Here is a 25,276-nt window from a genome sequence, read left to right as displayed (position 1 = left end):
CCTTGGAAGAAAAGCTATGACAAACCTAGACAGAGTATTAAAAAGCAGAGACATCGCTTTGCCGACAGAGGTCCATATAGTCAGAGCAGTGCTTTCTCCAGTGGTCATGTATGGATGTGAGAGTTGGACCATAAAGAAAGCTGAGCACCGAAGAATTGATGCTATTGAATTGTCGTGCTAGAGAAGATGCTTTTGAGAGTCCCTTGAACTGCAAGGAGATAAAACCAGTCAATCCTATAGAAAATCAACCCTGAATATTCATTATAAGGACTGATGCTGAAACTCCAACACTTTAGCAACCTGATGCGAAGACCCAACTCATTGGAAAAGACCCTGATGCTGGGAAAGATTGAGGGCAAGAGGAGAAGGGGGCAACAGAGGATGAGATGGTTGGATGGCATCCTCGACTCAAATGGACATTGGAGTTTGAACAAAACTCCAATGAGTTGGACTCAAATGGAGTTTGAGCAAATTCCAGGAAATAGTGAAAGACAGGGAAGGCTGACACATTGCAGTCCATGGGGTCATAGAGTCGGACACAACTTAGCAACTCAACAGCACTGCCACCTCTGATGAGTCTGTCATGCTCCTGGGAGAAGGATTCTGGACTCCGTAGCTCCACTTGTAGTGCCAGATCCAGGTTGCTGAACTCATCGGTTATTCGCCTTTAGGTGCCTTGCCCTTGTCCAGTCAGCTTGTAGCCCTGGAGGCTCCAATGCGGCTGGCTAGAGAAGATGTTGCAAACCCAAATAATTATAGGATCCAGGCAGGTTAGTTATGTAAGTGAACAAATGATGCTGGATATGGAAGGGCAGATACACGTTTGCATATTAGGCATTCTGCTGCTGCTGCTGCTAAGTCGCTTCAGTCGTGTCCGACTCCGTGTGACCCCATAGACAGCAGCTCACCAGGCTACCCCATTCCTGGGATTCTCCAGGCAAGAACACTGGAGTGGGTTGCCATTTCCCTCTCCATATGTTAGACATAGGACCGAGTTAGTTCAGTTGCTCAGTCATGTCTGACTCTTTGTGACCCCATGGACTACAGCACATCAGGCTTCCCTGTCCATCACCAACTCCTGGAGCTTGCTCAGACTCACATTCGTTGAGTCTGTGATGCCATCCAGCAGAGTTGGGTGTTGTCTAAAGGCATAGACTCTTGAGAGAGAGGGCTTAGACTCGAATCCCAATCTCAGTATCTATCATCTGCATAACTTAGAACAAATGATTCAGTCTCTGTATGCCTCAGTTTCCTCTCTGCAGGGAGTAAGGATTAAATGAGTTAGTAAAATGCTTAAAATGGCCCCTGACATAGAGTAAACAGTGTGTTAGCTGTGTTTTTAGAGAACATTTTGATTGGCATCAGCATCCTTGTCATTTATTTTTACAATGAAATGAACTTTCTTCAGTTTTCCTAAAACATGAAGCTGTCTTGGTTTCATTAGTTCTTTAGTTTCTCCCCTTTTTTCAGAGCCTCAAGCACAGAGAGATGTCTCCTCTAGTGTGAGGATATCAACAGAGCATGAAAAATGATGAGCAATATTGCCCTTATTGCCATGCAGGCATTAGGGCGTGATAGGGAGCTTGCTGAATTGACGCTTGGGTCCTGTATAAAGGGTGGAGTCTCCCCCAATGGGAGATAGATTGCTAAAAGGTCAGAAGGAAGCCCAGAGTTGTCAGATCATTAAGCAGTCAGTCCATCAGTCCAGTCATCCATCCAGACATCTACCTATTTGTCTTTAAAATAAGCTCAAATTAGGTTTCAAACCTGTGCTACTCAGCAAAACACATCTGCAGACTGGATGCACACAGCCCTGGCGCTAGAGACTTTTGGCTGTAGACTGTTCCTTTAAGAAGATGGTGTGGCCAGAGCTGGTCTCTCCAAAGAGGCTGGAAACAGAGCTTTTTATATAGTGAATTAGGAAAGTGAACTTACTGGTGAAGGATGACACCGTGAAGCCCCTCCCAAGGACAGCAGCATGACCTGGGAACAATATATTCTGACCCTTGGGTTTCCAAGGAAAAGTGTCTGTCTTTGATTTTATTTTCTTAGAGCAGATGAAAAGATCATTTTAGCTCAGATAGGCAGGGCCACTGCTGTCATAACCACCTCTCCTAGAAGTGGCCCTTTCCTGTCAAAGACCACACCTCCTCCTCGTGTTTTGATTCTTATTGTTGCTTAGTCATGCAGTCGTGTCTGACTCTGAGACCCCATGGACTGGAGTCTCCTCTGTCCATGAGATTTCCCATGCGGGAGTACTGGAGTGAGTTGCCAGTCCCTTGCCAGGGGATCTTCCTGACCTAGGGATTGAACCTGCATCTCCTGTATTGGCAGGCATGCTTCTTTACCACTGAACCACCTGGGGAGCCCTGTGCGCTGATTGATCCCCACTCCCGCTGGTGTGCTCAGACCTGAGCTCCTCCCGCTCCACCCCCATCCTGTTACTCTCTACAGCCATCTCCATTTCCACCAGGTAGTCTTTTAGTACTAAAAAACCAAGCACTGGCAGTCAGATTGTTGTTTCTCACGGTCTCTTCTCTGCACACACACACTCACGCGCTCACACTCACACACATCAATGCACATCAATATGCCTTGTCTCCACAGGAGCCAGAGCAGTCATTTGACAGTATGCGCTAGCGCATCACTCTTCTCCAGATGGAAAACCTTCTCTCTTAACTTACAGTTTCTCAAACTCGGGTCCTGGTTTGGGTGTGGCTCCTGCATCAGGCCCCAGCTGTGTCTCCCTGTGCCCGCCTCATCCAAGAGGGCATACTGATGTGCTCCTTCATGTTTGAGCACAACGGGCTTGTTCCCGCTCTGCTGTCTTTGCCCCGTGTGTTCTCCTCCCTGAAATGCCTGCTTCCCAGTAACTGTCACCTTTGCAGGAATGCCTCTCCCCTCCTTCCATCTGAGACTGGTCAGAGCAGGAACCTTGTCTGGTGCTTGTCACCAAGTCCTAGTTGCTAAGGGTATAAATGGCTGAACTGTGGGCAGTGAGGGAGCAGGGTGGGGAGATGAGAAAAGTATTTTAAAAAAAGGATATATTCACTGAAGTCCACTTATTTAAGAGGTGGGAGGGAAAAGAGCAAATTTGTGAATAATGAGATTTCCTGATTCACTACCACTGTTGACTTACCCAACGTGCAAACGATCTAAAATGTGAGAGGAAATTTGCTCAGACCTGGCTCTCAGAGATTAGTACCTGAACAGTCCGTTTCGAGTATTCTCATCAAAGGTAAGAACAGAAAATTGCAGCCCAGACTGCCCCAGTTTTTACATGGTGATCCCTTCTTTAGAGCTGCTGATATGTTTAGTCAATGTTAATTTATTTAATACGCTTCGGCTTTTCGTTGTTTTTCAGGTCTGTTGCCACAGTTACTGGGAGTCGCCCCAGAGAAGGCCATAAAACTTACAGTAAGTCTTTTGATTTGATGCTTCTGATGAAGGTAGTTTGCACATATTCAGGAATCTAGCAGAGATTCTTAACGTGAAATAGCAGGTCTGTGTTTCCTCGGAGGTGCTAACTGATCTGAATGCAGGGCACTCACCACACACAGCTTTTTATTATTCCCCGAGGTAACACTGAACATCCGAAAACGTGATAATGTATTTGAACAGGATTTTTGGTGGTTGTCACGATTATCACCGTCCTAGCAGGGGCAGTGGCAGCAGCTGCATGTCCTTCAGTGCTGACTGTGCTAGGCGCTTTCACGTTTTACCTCTGGTTGCTTTCATCTTGAGCACACTGCATACAGATATGGAGAGTGAGGCCCACGGGGGGAAGTGTTTGCCTGCGTTTGCACAGTTCATCTGTGGGAAAGCTAGAATCCAAAAGCAGTTTTTTTCTGACTCCAGAACATATCACTCAAGTACACAAGTAATTTGTGTTCGAGGTGTAACATTTGCCAGAGCAACAGGTTGAGGAATCTGAGTTCTGGTTGAAGTTGGTGCTCCATCAGATTGGTTCTCCAGTGCCCGACTCCTATCTGACAGGTGGTAAGTAGTTAGTTCGGATTTCTGGAACGGGTCAGTGATCACATTGTCATCACTAAGGTCATAAAGCCCCGGAGAGTTAGACCTTCCCTCTGGATTGGGCTGCGTAGTGTTGGCGCTGAAATTTTCCTTTCATCATCTTCCGATGTGACTGGTGGGACAGCTAATCTTCTGATTGATCCTTAAAATTGCTTGTAGTGTACACCATTTTGAGAATATTGTACTTAATTAATTAATGCTCTTGATGTTCTTTGAGAATCCTTGAGAAATTTCTTAGATGCTGAGTTTCTACCACGCTGAAAGATCTGCTCGGCTAAATGTGTTTCAGTGATGAAGCTGTTTGAGATTAAATCCTGTTAGAAGACTTGAAAGTGATTTTTAATCAAATCTTCTAAAAGTTTTTAAGTTATAAAATGTATGTTTTAATTGTGTCTCTGTTGTTAATATGTCTCTCTCTCTATGCTATGGTAATTGCAGACATATATGAATTAGGCTTGTTAAACCACCTCTCTTAATTTATATTCTCCCCCAAACATCAGGAATGCATATCTATATATTCTGGCTTTCAAAAACGACATATATGAGATCAAGAGCAAAGTCTTAAGCTCGTTCTTTTATTCAGTTTATGATTACTCCAAAACACTGGAAGAAAAATAACATTTACGTACAGTTGTATATGTGTGTTTGATGACTATCTCTATATTTTTTATCAGCTTTTCTAAATATTTTTCTTCAAGGTGAATGATTTTGTGAGGGATAAATTTATGCGCAGAGATGGCTCAGTCCCACTGGCAGCAGAAATTCTTGCCGGAGGCTGTGTAAGTACCTTTTGCGGATCTCAACACTGAAAAGACTTGTTTCATGTACATAGCCCTACCATGCTACCCAAGTGTGGACTAAGGCTTCTGTTCCCCACAGATCCTGCTCAAGGGCACTGTCTACTAGGGCACCCTGGCGTTCCCTAGACAGGCAACCGTTCCTGAGGTGGAAGCGGTAAACGTCTCTGGTCTTCCTGCCTGTTGAGTCATGCCTGTTAAATCCGCCATTGCTTGCAGCTGGTTCTGCAGTAGAAGTCGTCTGTGGCAGAAGTGTTTGGCCTTTGAGCACATCTTTGCTGACCTTTCCTGGAGTTTTATTTGTCGTGCAGTCTTTCCTCACGGCACCCTCTGCTGGGTCAGGCACTGGGATTTGTAGTTTGAAGCCAGCAGCCATAGCCCTCTGCTTTGCTTTTCTTCACACACGCCAGCAGGTCTTCAAGGCTCCCCGTGCTTCCGGGAGAAGGAGGTGGGGGTGATGGGCAGAGTGCGCTCTGCATTGTCAGAAACGCTTGGAATGAGTATTTCTTTATGTGGACGGACGACCTGCATCTTGTTCCTGAGCTCGGCAAAACATCGTGTCTTTTTTTAGTTCACGTACGGGTTTGTTCATGTGAATGTAAATACCTTAAGTAAGTTAAACTCTTCTACAAAGACGGGTGCTATTTAAAGATAAGGTTGGTTAAGTAAATGGTCTTTGATCGCTGGGGCAATAAATATGGGTATATTTTTCCATCTAAACCTGTGTTTCTTGTACAAAAGATGAGATCACTTTTTTTTTTTTTTAATTTGCTTGTTCTGTGCAGGAATTGGTGATCATAAAATGATCTTTTCCTGAAAAGTCATTGAGTTTAGAAGTTGGGAAAACACCCGAGAATATTAAACCTTTGTCTGGAGAGGGCTTATTGTCCTAATATTGAATGGGGTTCCCTGAGTGTAGTGGGAGCGATAGAGTCCTAGCCTCTGGTGATTCTTAAGAGGCGGACGGAATTTGGCTCCAGCCTGACTCTTTCTGTTTGATCACTGACCTGTCAGAGATGGCCAGGTAAGAGCCCCTTGTCCTGTAACTTTAGGAGCATTGAGGATGGAAAAAGGGAGCCTTTAATGTCCTAAGTGAAAAGGACACACAATAATAATCAAAAAGAATATGAGGAGTTGCAGACATGGCTTTTGCCAGTAAGTATTCCTTTAAAACAACTCTAGCTTTCAGTTGAATGACTAGGTTTTCTAATTTTCAATGGCATAACCATGGGCTATATTTAGTGTATCCTCAAGGCTGCTACCAGGGGCCTGAGAGAACGGGCCGTTTCAGTAGGTCAGGTAGGTTTGTTATTTTTTTTAAAGTCAGGTTTTAAACTTGCTGAAAAGACATGATTATATATCTCTGTAAGAATTTAAAGTGGAAAACTAACTATGTGATACTACTCAAGATTTTTGGCAATAATCTTGAGCTTTATTTTCTTTTTATGAAAGCATTTTGCCCACACACAGGCCTGGGTGCCAAGGAGATTGGTCGTGGCACGTATCGTCTGCCGTAGGTGGTCTTGTTTTTTCGTTTGTGGTCGCCCATTTCAAATACAAAGCACCGATTGGCATCAGACGTGGTGCCTAGTTATTGTAAAGTGGTGCAGCCCCTTTTCAAACCTGGTCTAAACACAGGCTTAAAATTGGAGCCACTGGGGCTTTACAGCTACTTAAAATATCTGCGAAATGAGGTTTGCCATCCTTCATCTCAAAGGTTGGGGAGACAGTGGTCCTCCATGTTTCAAGCCTCCTGTTTTGATTCGCCCTGCCCCTCCTTCCCCCATGCCACTGCTTTAAGAAGTAAGAGTTTATTTTTCAGGTAAGCAATCCTGTAGGTGGCAAACAATCCAGGGCCTTTAGATCCCTAAGTGGTGGGTGGCTGGTTCCATTCAGCGTGTGTTTTGGAAGTAAGCAGACACATCTTTCTCTGCAGGCTCTGGTGGCCTTGTCTCCATCCTCAGAGCCCGTCACATGCCCCCTTAGAGGGTCCTTGTGAGGGTGCTTCTGCCTTGCTGGCCAGCCTGGACAACAGAGAGTTTAAAAGATGGTGTCACATGGGCAGTTCCCCTTAGTTCACCCAGGCATCGCCCAGCCACGGGAGCTCACCTTGCTTTATTATTACAGAGGATTAGCATACATGGCTGGCTTTTGCACTTATAACCGCAAATTCTGGTTTCTTTGAAGATGGTTTTTTTGTGTGTGGTTGGTTTGTAATCTGTTTTCTACAAAAACAGGGGTGAGATGCAAGGAGGTCCTTGTCTCCTAACCTTAACTGTCTCCTAGCTAAACTAAGGCTTGTTTTATAAGATACGTATTAGGAAAACAACAAAAATGATAGTAAATTTGAAGGAAAGGGTTGGAGGAGAAAGAATAAAACTGGTCTCATTCGTTAATTTTTAAGATAATTAAATTTGTGACTGACAGATTAAAAAAAAAAAAACTTCTGTTTCATGGATATGCATAAAAGGATGAATCTAGCCCTAAACTCACTCATACGCTAGTTGGGCCGCACTCCGTCGTGTCCGACTCTTTGTGACTCTTTGGACTGTAACCCACCAGGCTCCTCTTTCCATAGGATCTCCCAGGCAAGAATACTGGAGTGGGTTTCTTCCTGACCCGGGGATCAAACTCCAGTCTCCTGCACTACAGGTGGATTCTCGAGTGCTGTGCACCTCTGCACTAGTTTAGAGCACTGTTAAAAGCTTGACTTCAGTTTTCCAAGTGTTTTTGTAGATTGACACTTGCCAGTAGTGATATAATCAGCACACTACATGCTGAGACTGGGGTTTACAAACTCTGGAGTCTGAAAGGGGCCTTTTGGTTTATGCTTGCTGTGTTTAAGCTGGTTTTCTGCTTTCTCAGTTAGACTAAGAGTTGTAGGAGTTTTAACAGATACCTGGAGCCTCGAGTGTCCCTACACAAGGTATATATTACTGTCTGTTTCTTCCGTCCTTTCTTTCCTTCCTGGGTTGGGAGCTCAGTCCAGGAGGGAGACCGCTCTGGGGTGGTCACGGTCAGCAATGGTGGAGGCTTTCAGGATATGGGGCAGAGGACCTGTTGCCACTACCCATCTCCAGCTAGGCTCCCAGTGACTTTAAACCTGACATGTCATCTCTGAGTATGTTGTTGTTATTGCACTGTTGCTGCTGCTTTAAGAAAAAATAACATATATGGTGCCATGTGGTCTGTAGGTTATAGTCCTCAATTCAAGTAAGTCTTCTGTGCCTGTTCTAGTAGAATAGAGGCTTGGAATCCTGAAGGCACTGGGATCTTTGGGTTTTGATCTTCTGATCTTAGGGTTGTCTGAAAAGGAGACACAAATGGTTCCATCGTGGCACCATTAGATTAGTGGTCTAATCTACTTGGCATGAAAATCCACATTGAAATGAAAAGAAATGAAATGATATTCACTGGGAAAAAATGTCAAAAAAGGATAAACCTTCATCCTATAAAGCTCATATTTAGTAAAAATTATCTGCATACCAATAAAAATTAATAGTATTCTGCAGTAATTTTTGGAAAGACAAGCAAATATGCTTGATAATGGGCTTCCCTGGTGCCTCAGTGGTAAGGAATCTGCCTGCCAATGCAGGAGATGCAGACAACACCAGTTTCATCCCTGAGTTGGGAAGATCCCCTGAAGGAAGAAATGGCAACATGTTCCAGTATTCTTGCCTGGAGAATCCTGTGGACAGAGGAGTCTGGCAGGCTACAGTCCATGGAGTCACGAAGAGTTAAATGCTACTGAGCATAATGGGTCCACAGTATTTTTCTTTCTTTTTTAAAAAATTTTATTTTATATTGAAGTACAGTTGATTAACAGTGTTATGTTAGTTTTAGGTGTACAGCAAAGTAATTCAGTTATATATATATATATATATATATATATATTTACACATGTATGTATTCTTTTTAAAATTCTTTTCCTGTTTAGGTTATTACAGACCATTGAGCAAAGCTCCCTGTTCTATACAGAGGGTCCTGTTGGTTATCTGTTTTAAAAATAGCAGTGTGTTCATGCTGATCTCAAATTCATTCTCTGTCCGCCCCCACCCCCAGTTAACTGTAAGTTTGTTCTCTAAGTCCATGAGTCTGTTTCTGCTTTCTGTGTGCATGAGTGCTCAATCACTTAGTCGAGTCTGCTCTCCACAACCCCATGGACTGTGGCCTGCCAGGTTCCTCTGTCCATGGAATCCTCCAGGCAAGAACATTGGAGTGGGTTGCCATTTCCTACTCCATTTTCTGTTTTGTAAATAAGCTTATTTGTATCAGTTTTTTTGAAAGATTCTGTATGTAAGCGGTATCATATGGCGTTTGTCTTTATGTGACTTGACTTCACTTAGAATGATAATCTCTGGGTCCATCTGTGTTGCTGCAAATGGCATCACCTCACTCTTCCTCATGGCTGAGTAGCATTCCATCGTGCATGTGTACCGCATCTTCTGTGGATGGACATTTAGGTTGCCTCCGTGTCTCGGCTGTTGTGGACAGTGCTTCAGTGCACATCGTGGAGCATGTATCCTTGTGAACCATGTGTTTCTCTGGATATATGCACAGAGTGGGATTGTTAGGTCATACCTTAGGTCTGTTTTTAGTTTTTTGAGGAACTTCCATACTGTTCTCCATAGTGGCTGTACCAATTTACAGTCCTACCAACAGTGTAGGAGGGTTCCCTTTTTTCCACATCCTTCTAGCATTTATTGTTTGTAGAATTTTTTTTTTGGTGATGGCCATTCTGACTGATATGAGGTGGTATCTCGTAGTTTTGATTTGCATTTCTCTAATAATTAGCAATGTTGAGCATCTTTTTATGTGCCTGTTGATCATCTGTATGTCTTCTTCAGAGAAATATCTATTTAGGTCTTTTGCCCATCTTTTGATTGGATTGTTTGGCCTTTTTTGATATTGAGACACATGAGCAGTTTGTAAATTTTGGAGATTAATCCCTCATTTGTCACATCATTTGCAGATATTTTCACCTATTTTGTGGGTTGTCTTTTGTTTATGGATTCCTTTGCTATGCAAAAACTTCTGAGTTTAATTAAATCCCATTTTTTTTTAAATTTCCACTACTCTAGGAGTAATGGAAAGATAGTAATGGAAACTGCAAAAAAGATATTGCAGTTTATGTCAAAAAATGTTTTGCCCCTATGTTTTTCTCTAAGAATTTTATAGTATCTGATCTTACATTTAGGTCTTTAATCCATATTGAGTTTATTTTTGTGTATGTTGTTAAAGAATGTTTTATTTCATTTTTTACATGTAACAGTCCAGTTTTCCCAGCACCATTTCTTAAAGAGATTGTCTTTTCTTCACTGTATAATCTTGCCTCCTTTGTCATAAATTAATTGTCTGTAGGTACGTGGGTTTATTTCTGAGCTTTCTATCATGTTCCGTTGATCTGTTTTTGTGCCAGTACCATACATTTTTCATGACTGTGGCTTTGTAGTATAGTTTGAATTCAGGGAGCCTGATTCCTCCAGCTCCATTTTTCTTAAGTCTTAAGATTGCTTTGTCTCTTTGGGGTCTTTTGTGTCTTCATACAAATTTTAAGATGTTTTGTTCTAGTTCTTTGAAAAATGGCATTGGTAATTTTTCCATCAAGATATATACATGTACATTTGTGTGTGTATATGTGTGAATCTATCTAATGCTTATGGGAGTTTATATTCATTTTAAGAGAAAAAAATAGTTGATGTGTTCACATCATTGGTTCTGAAAGGGATTGGTGAGAATATGCTCATGGAAGAACATGACATGAAGAGCAATCTCAACACATTGTTGACTGGGGGATTTTTGCAGAAATTAATGCTTATGGCCAGTTGATTTGTTATGTAAGTGAGTATTGAAATAGCTCCTGTCAATACCGTCTAAGTAACAAGAGATGTATTAATACGTCTCTGTTCAGTAAGTTAATTGCTCACCCCCAGAAGTAAGTATGACCCTAGTATTGTTGCCTATATTCCCATTACTGTGGTAATTTCCACATACAGGATGTTTTTATGCCTGTGTGTATAGCTGTGTATCAAAATACCATTTTTAAGGGATGTTTTTATAACTTTGTTTTTTTTTGCTTTACATTCAATTGCAATTCCTTTTTATGGTTTAGAAAAATAAAAAGACACAGACACCCATGTGTCTACCACTTAAGATGTCAAACTTGACACATGCAGCCAGAAGCCCGCATGTACCTGTCCCAATAGCGCCCCCGTCTCCCAAGAGGTAAACCTATCCTGAAGTTGGTGTTTTTCACTCCCACACCTGCTTTCTATACTTACTGTAACATCTGAGTGTATCCCTAAGCGAGATGAGTGTTTGCTTTTGGATGCTTGGTTCTGACCCAGTGCAACAAGAACACAGACCCAGAGGTTCCTGTACTGGTGCCTTTGCCTATTTTCGTACTCGTGCAACTGTGTGCTTTGCTTGGAAGAAAATAATAGTAAATGGAAATATTATTTTCAAATGCTGTAGTGTGGCTGGCATACAGTAAGTCTGTCTTATGGATGTGTGGATTTATAGAATTTTGGATAAATATAGTTGGAACAGCATATTTTTTTATTTCCTTTTTAAAAAAAATTTACAGTGTTGTGTTGGTTTCTGTCATACAACAGGAATCAGTCATATATTATTATACATATATCCCCTCCCTCTTGAGCTTCCCTCCCCTTCACCCACTGCATCCCTGTAGGTCCTCACAGGGCACCAGACTGGGCTCCCTGTGCTGCATAGCAACTTCTCCCCAGCTCTCCATCCTACATGTGATAGTGTATATGTGTCGGTTGTACTTTCTCCATTCATCCCACTCACTCCCTCTCCCACTGTGTCCACAAGTCCATCCGTTCTCTACTTCTGTGTCTCCATTCCTTCCCTCAAGATAGTTCATGGGTACCATTTTCTAGATTCCATATGTATGTGTTAATAATATATGTGTTTATTTTTCTCTTTCTGACTTGACTTTGCTCTGTATAGCTGGTGATAGTTCCATGCACTGGAGTGGTGCACAAGCTCCCTACCTGCCTTACTGTCCCCGCTGCTGCTCTTCTTCCTAATGGGAATGGTGTCAGTGTTTCTCCATCACTGTGGAAGAAGGATGTTCTGGCTATCTATTGTTGTGTAACAAGTCATCCTGAAACAGTAGTGGCTTCAAACAGCAGTTGATGACTCTTTCTCCCAGTTCTGTGGGCAGACTCAGTGCACTGGGGCAGTTCTTGCCTGTGATCTCCGTGCGGTGATGGGCAGACAGCAGCTGGGCTGGCATCGTCTGAAGGCTGTGCTGGACGGCCGGGATGGCTCCCGCATGTGGCTGGTGCTGGTGCTTACTCTGGGCTGGGAGCATCTGGGGCTCTTGTCCAGAGCACCTGCTGGGTTCCTCGCTGTAGCCTGAGCTTTTCAAACCTTGGCAGCTTGATTCTAAGAGAATGCTTCCCCAAAACAAGCATTCTAAGGGTACTGGGTAGAAACTGCAAAACTTCGTATGGCCTAGCTTTCAGTAGCATTTCTGCTTCATTCTGTAGGTCAGACAAGCACTCTGCCAGTTCAGCTTCAGGAAGAGAGAAGTTAGGCACAGTCTCTGAGTGAAGGAGAATGACAGCAAAGAATCTTTAAACTGTCACTGGAGGGTTCAGTTAGCAGTGTCATAGGATAGGAGCATCCTCATTGCCCTGCACGTTATGAAGGGTTCCTAGTTAATCACATGTCTTCTCCAAGGACCTGTTGGTGATCCTAGAACCCATTCCTGTTCCATAGCACTCTTGGTTGCAGGGAGCAGAAGCTCACTGAAAAAGGAGTAACTCAAAGTTTCCATTAAGGATATACATGAAATCAAGGGCTCTGGAAAATTTAAGTGGGCTACTCTCTCTGTTTTCTCTGTGGCTTCTTGGTCTCTCTCACAGTGACTTTGCATCTCTGCATAGTTTTAAAAGACTTTCCTTTTTTCTTATTGGAATATAATTCCTTTACACTGTTGTGTTAGTTTCTACTGTACAGTGAAGTGAATCAGCTACAAGGCTTTGCTTTTTTAGAGCAGTTTTAGATTCACAACATTCAGAGAAAGGTACAGAGATTCCCCATGTACCCCCTGCCCACTTACCTGCATAGCCTCGCCATGGTCATCATCCCTACTGGAGTGGTGCATCTGTTACAACTGATGAAACTACGTCGACACATTAGTCCTTCAGAGCCCATGGTTTACCTTAGGGTTCATTCGTGGTGTCATGGATTCTGTGGCTTTGGACAAATGTATAATGACATACACCCATCACTATAGTATCATGCAGAGTATTTTCACTGCCCCGAAAATCTGTGCTCCATCCATCCATCCATCCATGTTTTCCTCCCTGCCCCACCTCTAGCAGCCATTGATGTTTTTGCTGTCTCCATAGTTTTACCTTTTCCAGAATGTCTTATGGTTGGAACCATGTAGTTTTGTAGTCTCTCCAGATTGACTGTTTTCACTTAGTAATGTGCATTTAAGGTTCCATGTCTTTTCACAGGGCTTCCCTAATGGCCCAGTGGTAAAGAATCCACCTGCCAAACAGAAGATCTGCATTCGATTCCTGGGTTGGGAAGATCCCCTGGAGAAGGAAATGGCAGCCCACTCCAGTATTCTTGCCTGGGAAATCCCACAGACAGAGGAGCCTGGTGGCCTACCAGTCCATGTGGTCACAAAAGAGTCAGGCATGACTTGGCAACTGAGCAACAACAGTGTTGCTTGAGTGTATCATAGTTTATCTGTTCTCCTACTGAGGGACATTCTGGTTTCTTACAAGTTTTGGCAGTTGTAAATAACACTGCTGTAAACATCCTTGTGCCAGGTTTTTGTTGAAAACATAAATTTTCAACTCCTTTGGGTAAATACCAAAGAGTGCGATTGTTGAATCTTTACTATGAGACTATGTGTAGTTTTTTAAGAAACCTCCTAACTGTTTTCCAAAGTGGCTGGATCGTTTTGCATCCTGCCAGCAGGGCCACTCTGCATCCATGTCAGCATTTCATGCTGTCAGTGTTCCATGCATCTTTTTGCTTCTATAATCCATCTTCTCTTCCTCATGGTGTTCACTTCTTCAAGAATTCCTTTCATATTTTTGCTGGCCATCTGGTCTCTCACTTTGCAGTTTGACCTTCAACTTATTATCCTCAGCTCTAGCTAATTGCTTAATTTTGTTTTTTCATTTAATTTTTTGAGAGGAAATTTGACCGGCAAGCCTCAACTTGTGTGCTTGGTCACAGAACACTAGTGTGTGTGTGTGTGTGTGTGTGTGTGTGAGTCATATCCGACTCTTTGCAATCCCTTGGATTGTAGCCTGCCAGACTTCTCTGTCCTTGGAATTCTCCAGGCAAGAATACTGGAGTGAGTTGCCATTCCCTTCTCCAGGGGATCTTCCCGACCCAGGGATTGAACCCGGGTCTCCTGCATTGCAGGCAGATTCTTTATCATCTGAGCCTCCAGGGAAGCCCATGACATGCCAGATATTCATACCTTTGCTTGACAAATCTATTTGTTTCAACTATTTATAAATGTGTTCAAACCCTTTGTTGCACCATTTTGGTTTTTAGTTTGAATTCTGTAAGTATCCTGTGAATAACAGTGTAGGTACTTCTGTCATAAAATATACCCAAAGCCTTATTCCTTATGACTGAGCGTGGAATCACTTTCAGTCAGTCATTTCAAACCAGGGAGAAAATTCCCTCACGTAATGAACACATGTGTCCTGGCAATCAGAGCTGGTCGTTGGAGTGTCAAAATTGGATTTAAGTCTTCTGTGATCATTCTCTTCCCAGGGTTTTCTGTGGAGATGTGGCCTCATGGTATAGTATTCTTAAGGCAGAATCCTAATTCCTCTCTGCAGGTGCACATATCCTACTTAGAAATATAGACTGATACAGGAATCAATCATTAAGTTGAATTTCTATGAGATTGCTGCTGTGTCACGTGTCAAGTAGCCAAGATTTATTATGTGTTATAATGATGCTTTGGAAATAAGGGTATTATTTTTAATACTTACATTATAATTTATTTATAGTTTAATGAAAATCTAATGTCTAGTTACATTTTGTTATTGTTTTTATTTGCAGTATCTCTAGGAGACTTTTTGCATACTCCTGAAAATACAAAACCATGTTGTAAGGCTTCCCCCCGACCATGGTAAAATAATAGTTTAATAGATGACTTCCAACAAGATTATAGTGAATTAAGTTATCCTTGTTTCATAAACTTTAGATTATTTAAAATAATTTTCATATTTTTACAAACAAAAAATTGTACCAAACATACATATTTTAGTCAAGATCATATCATAAATGTTTTCTCTCTTTCAACATATTGTGATTTTTCATTAAAAAAATAACCATATTAAAGCTAGAGTAGAAAACAAAGCAAAAGAAACTGTCCATAATTCTTCAGTTCTCATACTGTAAGTTTTCTTAATCTGTATTTATGCTTTTTCCCTGACTTCCAACTCTACTGACTGCAAGGCTCAGAGGTTGTATCAGGTATTATTAATGTGTATGACCTGTTGTCTTTGTCAGATGTGGTCCTGCTTTGCTATTTGAGCTCTTCCTTTATAACTTTGTGCTGACAGCTAACTGTATCCTGGGGGCCTTGGGTGGGTGTTGACAGAACTGAGAATCTATAAGTGCACAGGATAGGACTCTTGTCTGACTGTTCTGCCTCTGCAGAACCTTGTGTCTGACATACAGGAAAGGCTTAAAAGTATTTATGAGATGAATAAAGAAATGCTTGACTAGAAGGTGTTGGTGATGAGGGCAGTAAATGTAGGACAGTCATTTGATACACTGTGTTGCCACTAACTCAATTATAGATGGGCAGTGAAGACACCGTACCTCCAGGGATTGGAACAGGGTGAAGGAATTGATGGACCTTAGGGAATACCTCTAACATGCCTACACACGAACACCCCTGGATGTTTCTCAAATAATATTTTCATTGGTCACTCAGTAAAGGAACCAAGCTTTAAAAAGCTCATATTGGTTTATTTGACTTCAGTTCTAAAAATGGCAAATAAACTAACCTGCAAATATATGCAGAATCTTAAGAACAGGATGAAGATATACAGCTTGGGGCACTTGGTATAACTTACTCATTATTGCTTATGTTCTTAGTAGAAAAGATTTTATTGGATGGTTAACATGTGAAATTATGTCAGAATCATGAAGGAATCATAGGAAAGAATGGCTTTAAAAACAAAAAAGACTGACAATGCTCCAATACCACAACACATCTACTGGAGTAGGTAAACTCGAGAACACTGATGGTACCTGGGGCTGGCGAGGATGTGGAGCAACAAAAACTCTCATTTGTTCCTGGCGATGGTGCGCAGTGGCACAGCCTCTTTGGAAGACCGTTTGGAGGTTTCTCAGTGAAACCTCCTCTCATAGTAAGATCCAATAACTACATTCTTTGGTATTTACTCAAAGGGGTTGGAAACTTATGTTTTCAGCAAAAGCCTTAAAACTGCTACATACTGTAGGGTCCACCTACAGGATGTCCTGTAAAAGGCAAAACTATGCAGACAGCAGAAGGGCCAGTGGTTGCCAGGCGTTGGGAGGAGGAAGGGGTGAATAAGCAGAACACAGGATTTTTAGGGCAGTGAAAATACTTTGTATGATATTCAGTTCAGTTCAGTCGCTCAGTCGTGTCTGACGCTTTGCGACCCCATGAATCGCAGCACACCAGGCCTCCCTGTCACCAACTCCCGGAGTTCACTCAGACTCACGTCCATCGAGTCGGTGATGCCATCCAGCCATCTCATCCTCTGTCGTCCCCTTCTCCTCCTGCCCCCAGTCCCTCCCAGCATCAGGGTCTTTTCCAATGAGTCAACTCTTCAAATGAGGTGGTCAAAGTACTGGAGTTTCAGCTTCAGCATCAGTCCTTCCAATGAACACCCAGGACTGATCTCCTTTAGGATGGACTAGTTGGATCTCCTTGCAGTCCGAGGGACTCTCAAGAGTCTTCTCCAACACCACAGTTCAAAAGCATCAATTCTTCAGTGCTCAGCTTTCTTCACAGTCCAACTCTCACATCCATACATGACCACTGAAAAAACCATATTATAATACTGCTAGTATGTCAGTAACCATTTTCCCAAACCTATAGACTATACACCTCCTTGAGTGAACCTTAATTAAACTCTGGATTCTGGAGGATTATGAAAATAATTTTGCTCCTTCACAGTTAGCCCAGTAAGTCTTCTTGGGGGTAGGATTAAGGCACTGGGCTGCAGTGAGAATTCTATGCCTGGTGCTATGGAAAACTCTTTCTCCAGACTTTTACTTGAACTTGGAGCAAAAATAAAAGATATCTGATGGCAGTCAGAGTTCTGAACGCTGGCCTAATTGGCTGCCTTTATGTGTGTGTGTGTGTGTCCGTCCCTCAGTTGTAACCCCAGGGACTGTGCCCCCCGCCCCCGCCCCCGCCAGGCTTCTGTGTCCATGAATTCTCTAGGTAAAGAACAGTAGAGTGGTAGCCATTCCCTTCGCCAGGGGATCTTCCTGACTCAGGGATTGAACCCCAGCCTCCTGCTTTGCAGACGAATACTTGATCATCTGAATCACCAGGGAAGCCAAGGGCTGCCTTTGGTGCCTCAGAGACGTCGTATGATCCGAAGCAAGTCCATCTCATGATAGACCCTGAGCCAGCCAGCTGTCGCTCTTCCCTTCTCCCTTCCCCTTCTTTGGGAAAATCTCGGAGTTTTTGTTTGACTCAACACAGTTCAAACCCTGGGTCGTCCTTCTGGTTTTCTAATAAATAGGGGAGGGGTTTGTTGTAATATGAAAATATGAAGAAAGGTTGGGTCCCATCTTTAATACAGTGAAGGTCTGTAAATCATTAAGGAATTCTGTAGTCAAAATAGACATAATATAACAGGTAGAGCCCAAATATGAATGTATTTGACAGGTCTATAACTTAATTACTTTTTAATATCGGTCAAACCAATTCTACTTCAGTTTGTTGGCCAGGCTTCTATAGGCATATTAAAACCCTATGAAGTTGAAAACTTGAAACTTAATATTTGTAAAGCACATTAACAGTGTACCTTTTTTCTGCCTTGCCATGTAGTTAAGAAATTAAGAATAGGAGATTTCAATTTGGTATCTGTCTCAAAAACAGGTAAGTGGTAAGAATCTGTTCTCTTTTCAGAATTCTTAACAGTCAAGTCACAGATTTTTCGCTTAAGAGCTTAATTTACACATCAAATCAAAGGAGAAAATTCCATATTGCTTTGTGTTAGGAGGCGTGCATTTAGTAAGTTTAACTAGGTGTATTAGTTTTCTAGGCTGCCATAGCAAAATGCCACAGGCTTAACAATAGAAGCGTGGCTTAAACAACAGAAAACGTTTTCCTCACACTTGTAGAAGCAGGAAGTCCAAGATCAAGGTCTGCAAGTTTGGTTTTCTTCTTAGGCTTCTTTCCTTTGCTTGCAGGAGGCTATCCTCCCCCTGCATCCTCACATGGTCACCCCTCAATCTGTGTATTGTCTTTATCGTAATCTCTTAAGGACTCTGGTCGTACTGAATTAGAGCACACCCGTAAGACTTTGGGAGAAGGCAGTGGCACCCCACTCCAGTACTCTTGCCTGGAAAATCCCATGGATGGAGGAGCCTGGTGCACTGCAGTCCATGAGGTCGCTAGGAGTCGGACACGACTGAGCGACTTCACTTTCACTTCTCACTTTCAGGCATTGGAGAAGGAAATGGCAACCCACTCCAGTGTTCTTGCCTGGAGAACCCCAGGGACGGGGGAACCTGGTGGGCTGCCGTCTATGGGGTCGCACAGAGTTGGACACGACTGACGCGACTTAGCAGCAGTAGCGGCAGCATAAGACTTCACAAACTGTCGGTCAGGACTGAAGCGACTTAGCACGCATGCACGCATATGACTTCATGGGCTTCCCACATGGCACTAGTAAAGAACCTGCCTGCCAATGCAGGAGACATAAGAGATACAAGTTCGAATCCCTGGGTTGGAAAGGTCCCCTGGAAGAGGAAATGGCAACCCACTCCGGTATTCTTGTCTGGAGAATCCCATGAACAGAGGAGCCTGGCAGGCTACAGTCCATAGGGTTGCTAAGAGTTGGACACAACTGAAGTGACTTTAGCACACATGCATATGACCTCATGTTCCCTTCATTACCTCTTAAAAGGCTCTGTCTCCAAGTGCAGTCACATAAGAAGTATAGGCTCAGGTCTTCAGCATATGAATTTTGGAGGGACAGGATTCAGCCCATAACCCCAGGAGTTAAGATAAGAGTTATTTTCTCAGCTGCAGTACAGGTTCAGGTTCTTGATCATGGCGGGTGCTGACCCCTCGTGCGGCCACTGGGTCCAGCACTTTCCCTTCGAAGCTGGATGGAGTGAGCGGCACCTCAGCCTCATGCCCTCATATTTGCCAGCTTCTCTTTAAGATTGCCGAGCACCTGCCCATCTTCAATATTTGTGAACAGCAGCCGAGTGCTGTTGGGCACTGCGTTTGAATTTAATTCACCCACTGTTATTTGCTGAATATCTGCTTTTGTACGCGTGTTCTTCGTACAACGCGATAATACCTATACTGCATACAAGTGACATGCAAGTTATTTTCATGTCTCCATTTAACATTGAGGTAGAGAGTAAATGGAGAAGGAAATGGCAACCCACTCCAGTGTTCTTGCCTGGAGAATCCCAGGGACGGGGAGCCTGGTGGGCTGCCATCTATGGGGTCGCACAGAGTCAGACACGACTGAAGCAACTTAGCAGTTTAGCAGAGAGTAAGTGGAAAATGTGTCGAAGCTTAGATTTCCTAAGAAATCTTTGTTTCCCAATTTACTCAAATATCACATTCTGTATCATTCTGTGTTCCCTCATATCTCAGTTGGTAAAGAATCTGCCTGCAGTACAGGAGACCTGGGTTTGATCCTGGGTTGGGAAGATACCCTGGAGAAGGAAGTGGAAACCTGCTCCAGTGTGCTTGCCTGGAGAATCTCATGGATAGAGGAGCCTGCAAGCTACAGTCCATGGAGTCGCAGGAGTCGGACACAACTTAGTGATTAAATCACAGATCATTAGACATTTACTAGTGCAGACCTTTATTGTAGTTACAGTTTTATAGTTTTATTTGTATCTAAATAATCAAAATAATGTACATAGGTTTTAGTTTAAAAAAAAAAACCTCATACTCCATAAGTTCATATTAATCTGTTTTTGACACATGTAAGCACACATATTTGAATGTCACTGTGCAATTAGATATTCTTAGCACATGTCACTTGTGAAAAGCTCTTTAAATCTAAGTACATTCAATTGAGCATAATTAAAATATCAAGATACATATTCTTCATATACATTTTGCCACTTAATTTTTTAAGTAGCTCTAAGTATCTACCATGTGAATTCAAATTAAAAGGAGGTGATTAAATTACAGTTATATTTAATGCTTTTAGTTTAAAATATAGCAGAAATTACACTGTGTTAAAAAAAAAAATACACTGCTGTTTTCTGTGGACAGCAGACTGATGACAGAATCAAATTTTTTTTTTTTTTACATGGAACACTGTTACTCTTCTCTGAGTATTCACGAGACTGTTGCCTAGAAGGGTGGGGGCAGAAACAGGGATCATTAGGGCTTTATCATCTCGTGAGTTCTTTTGGCGCCTCCCAAATCCCAAGAAAGAATGTTCAAGGAGTGCATCCTGGTTAGTAAAGAAGCATTAAGAGAAAAGCTCGTTTAGTTTCTAACAGGTGAGAGAGAATGAGTTATGGGGCTCCTGAACATCTTCTAGATTATCTAAAAGGTTATCTTTTAAATAATGTGTTTAGGCTGCTGCTATTTCCTGTGATTGTAATCATGAGCAGAACGCCTCAAGTCATGTTTAATTCCCGTGTACCTTTTTTTTTGATTTGTTCCCACCACGCAGTTTGAGAGATCTTCGTTCCCCAACCTGGGATTGAACCGGGATGGCGCCTGGCATGAAAGCACCAAGGCCTAACCACTAGACTGTCAGGAACTTCTCTATTCCCATGTAACTTTAAAACCTACTTGGTCATAATCATTGGCCCTAAAACAAGTTGCATTTTAGTGGAGAGCATTGTTCTTGGAACAGAGAATTTGGGCAGTACATTAAGATTCTAGAAACTGTTGCCTTTCTAAATATTTGATTTCTTGAAATTCTGTTTTTAAGAAAGAAGTATTTCTTCCCTCAAAAAAGTTAACTGTGCAGATCAGAAGAGTCAATAATGAAGTAAATCATATAATACGGCAGAAGGAACTTGGGGGCGAAAGTGGGAGAAGAGAAGAAAACATCAAGCCGACAGAAGCAGTTCGCCCTGAGCAAAAGCTGTGAGAGAAGCCCCGTTCCAGGTTCTTTGCAAGACTATCTTGCCCCTTTCGGAGAGGGGGTATTAGAAGGGAAACACCTATATTTTACTTCGAGGCTTGAGGACCGTATCATGGGAAAAATTAGGACATTTGGAAAGAATGATGCTTTTTTTTTTTTTCTTTTTAAACTTTACATAATTGTATTAGTTTTGCCAAATATCAAAATGAATCCACCACAGGTATACATGTGTTCCCCATCCTGAACCCTCCTCCCTCCTCCCTCCCCATACCATCCCTCTGGGTCGTCCCAGTGCACTAGCCCCAAGCATCCAGTATCATGCATCGAACCTGGACTGGCATCTCGTTTCATACATGATATTTTACATGTTTCAATGCTGTTCTCCCAAATCTTCCCACCCTCTCCCTCTCCCTCTCCCTCAGAGTCCATAAGACTGTTCTATACATCACTGTCTCTTTTGCTGTCTCGTACACAGGGTTATTGTTACCATCTTTCTAAATTCCATATATATGAGTTAGTATACTGTATTGGTGTTTTTCCTTCTGGCTTACTTCACTCTGTATAATAGGCTCCAGTTTCATCCACCTCATTAGAACTGATTCAGATGTATTCTTTTTAATGGCTGAGTAATACTCCATTGTGTATATGTACCACAGCTTTCTTATCCATTCATCTGCTGATGGACATCTAGGTTGCTTCCATGTCCTGGGTATTATAAACAGTGCTGCGATGAACATTGGGGTACACGTGTCTCTTTCCCTTCTGGTTTCCTCAGTGTGTATGCCCAGCAGTGGGATTGCTGGATCATAAGGCAGTTCTATTTCCAGTTTTTTAAGGAATCTCCACACTGTTCTCCATAGTGGCTGTACTAGTTTGCATTCCCACCAACAGTGTAAGAGGGTTCCCTTTTCTCCACACCCTCTCCAGCATTTATTATTTGTAGACTTTTGGATCGCAGCCATTCTGACTGGTGTGAAATGGTACCTCATAGTGGTTTTGATTTGCATTTCTCTGATAATGAGTGATGTTGAGCATCTTTTCATGTGTTTGTTAGCCATCTGTATGTCTTCTTTGGAGAAATGTCTATTTAGTTCTTTGGCCCATTTTTTGATTGGGTCATTTATTTTTCTGGGATTGAGCTGTAGGAGTTGCTTGTATATTTTTGAGATTAGTTGTTTGTCCGTTGCTTCATTTGCTATTATTTTCTCCCATTCTGAAGGCTGTCTTTTCACCTTGCTAATAGTTTCCTTTGATGTGCAGAAGCTTTTAAGGTTAATTAGGTCCCATTTGTTTATTTTTGCTTTTATTTCCAATATTCTGGGAGGTGGGTCATAGAGGATCCTGCTGTGATGTATATCGGAGAGTGTTTTGCCTATGTTCTCCTCTAGGAGTGTTATAGTTTCTGGTCTTACGTTTAGATCTTTAATCCATTTTGAGTTTATTTTTGTGTATGGTGTTAGAAAGTGTTCTAGTTTCATTCTTTTACAAGTGGTTGACCAGTTTTCCCAGCACCATTTGTTAAAGAGATTGTCTTTAATCCATTGTATATTCTTGCCTCCTTTGTCAAAGATAAGGTGTCCATATGTGCGTGGATTTATCTCTGGGCTTTCTATTTTGTTCCATTGATCTATATTTCTGTCTTTGTGCCAGTACCATACTGTCTTGATAACTGTGGCTTTGTAGTAGAGCCTGAAGTCAGGCAGGTTGATTCCTCCAGTTCCATTCTTCTTTCTCAGGATTGCTTTGGCTATTCGAGGTTTTTTGTATTTCCATACAAATTTCACAATTTGTAAAATTATTTGTTCTAGCTCTGTGAAGAATACCGTTGGTAGCTTGATAGGGATTGCATTGAATCTATAAATTGCTTTGGGTAGTATACTCATTTTCACTGTATTGATTCTTCCAATCCATGAACATGGTATATTCCTCCATCTATTAGTGTCCTCTTTGATTTCTTTCACCAGTGTTTTATAGTTTTCTATATATAGGTATTTAGTTTCTTTAGGTAGATATATTCCTAAGTATTTTATTCTTTCCATTGCAATGGTGAATGGAATTGTTTCCTTAATTTCTCTTTCTATTTTTTCATTATTAGTGTATAGGAATGCAAGGGATTTCTGTGTGTTGATTTTATATCCTGAAACTTTACTATAGTCATTGATTAGTTCTAGTAATTTTCTGGTGGAGTCTTTAGGGTTTTCTATGTAGAGGATCATGTCATCTGCAAATAGTGAGAGTTTTACTTCTTCTTTTCCAATTTGGATTCCTTTTATTTCTTTTTCTGCTCTGATTGCTGTGGCCAAAACTTCCAAAACTATGTTGAACAGTAATGGTGAAAGTGGGCACCCTTGTCTTGTTCCTGACTTTAGAGGAAATGCTTTCAGTTTTTCACCATTGAGGATAATGTTTGCTGTGGGTTTGTCATATATAGCTTTTATTATGTTGAGGTATGTTCCTTCTATTCCTGCCTTCTGGAGAGTTTTTATCATAAATGGGTGTTGAATTTTGTCAAAGGCTTTCTCTGCATCTATTGAGATAATCGTATGGTTTTTATTTTTAAATTTGTTAATGTGGTGTATTACATTGATTGATTTGTGGATATTGAAGAATCTTTGCATCCCTGGGATAAAGCCCACTTGGTCATGTTGTATGATCTTTTTAATGTGTTGTTGGATTCTGATTGCTAGAATTTTGTTAAGGATTTTTGCATCTATGTTCATCAGTGATATTGGCCTGTAGTTTTCTTTTTTTATGGGATCTTTGTCAGGTTTTGGTATTAGGGTGATGGTGGCCTCATAGAATGAGTTTGGAAGTTTACCTTCCTCTGCAATTTTCTGGAAGAGTTTGAGCAGGATAGGTGTTAGCTGCTTTGTGTGGATAGAGTGCCATTCACTCGAGAAGCGTGGTGCTCGGCTTCCTGCTGACATAGTTGTACCTTCTGTAGCCCCATGCCCCTCTCTGGTTGCTCTCAGCCCTCCCGGAAGCAGAAGTGGATTTATGAAGATCACGGACTTCAGAGGGATGCACGCAGCTAAAGCTGTTGTATGCAGATGTGTACTTTTATTTGTGTCGGGAGCGAGATCAGGCGTCTGGCCTCCATTTGTGCTCTTCTCGGTCGTTTCAGTCGTGTCCAGCTCTTTGTGTTGACCCCATGGACTGTGGCCCGCCAGGCTCCTCTGTCCATGGGATTCTCCAGGCAAGAGCACTGGAGTGGGTTGCCGTTTCCTTCTCCAGGGGATCTTCTTGCCCCAGGAATCGAACCTGTGTCTCTTAGGTCTCCTGCATTGGCAGGCATTTATTCTTTATCACTAGTGCCACCATAAACCCTAGCATCCTGTTGGAATGGCTTTAAAGGCCAAATGTTAGAACTTGATCTTGAACATTAAGGGTGATTGTGTTGCCTTTCCCTTCTAGCGGTCGTATCGCCTGATCAGAAGGAGTGCATGGCGCGTCGCTTTCGGCAGGGGAAGCTCTTCTGTACTGCACTCAAGCTAGTCTCTTTCTCAGCCCCTTCTGTGCACATCTCCACAGTATCTTGCCAGCTGTTGAGAGCAGCCCACCCCTAATAGAACAGCGACCAGCCCACAAATAGTGTTCTAATCTGTGCTGGTTATCTACCTAGCCATTGTCTTTTTTACCAGGACGTGATGATTACCTGTTTCTCAGTTAAAAAAAAAAAAAAAAAAAAACCTTCAAAATGTATAAGTACCCAGAATGTATTGAATGTTACCGTGAATATGATTAAATATAACTGAATGAATTAGTATTAAACAAAAGCCATCAGGTTATGCTGAGCTCTAGGGCATCACCTGTCACTCAGTTAGAGGAGTTCTTTCCATCCTTTTTTTACTCCCCCTTTTTTTTGACCTGATAAGGCCACTTCCTATGAATCCTGAATATGACCGTGCTTGCCTATGAAAGAAGGTTTAATCTGCAAGTTCCTAGGAAAGGGAAATTTGAAAACTCAGTTGCACTGGCTTTAAAAGGGCTTGTTTAAATTCACCTAAACAGAGTTCCGTCATGTATTTGTTGATGGTACCCAGTACCACTGATTGAGTGCTGTGGTGTGCTGGTGCTTGGTACTTGTTTTGGTACCAGAAACCAATTTGG

At 42.1% G+C, this 25,276-nt stretch overlaps 1 protein-coding gene across 3 annotated transcripts in view; it reads left to right on the top strand.

Moving 5' to 3' along the window:
- SLC25A13 (solute carrier family 25 member 13) overlaps positions 1–25,276 on the top strand; it is a 229,505-nt gene that overhangs the window by 156,405 nt on the left and 47,824 nt on the right. For all 3 annotated transcript variants that reach the window (XM_024990984.2, XM_024990983.2, XM_010804017.3), the window contains 2 exons: positions 3,365–3,417; positions 4,734–4,814. In XM_024990984.2, coding sequence (XP_024846752.1) covers positions 3,365–3,417; positions 4,734–4,814 — 134 coding nt within the window. The remainder of the gene's footprint in view (positions 1–3,364; positions 3,418–4,733; positions 4,815–25,276) is intronic.

The sequence above is a fragment of the Bos taurus genome, chromosome 4 (genome assembly GCF_002263795.3).
Source record: "Bos taurus isolate L1 Dominette 01449 registration number 42190680 breed Hereford chromosome 4, ARS-UCD2.0, whole genome shotgun sequence".
Taxonomy (NCBI): domain Eukaryota; kingdom Metazoa; phylum Chordata; class Mammalia; order Artiodactyla; family Bovidae; genus Bos; species Bos taurus.
The sequence above is the reverse complement of the archived record's forward strand: the minus strand, read 5'-3'. Positions and strand labels throughout refer to the sequence as shown.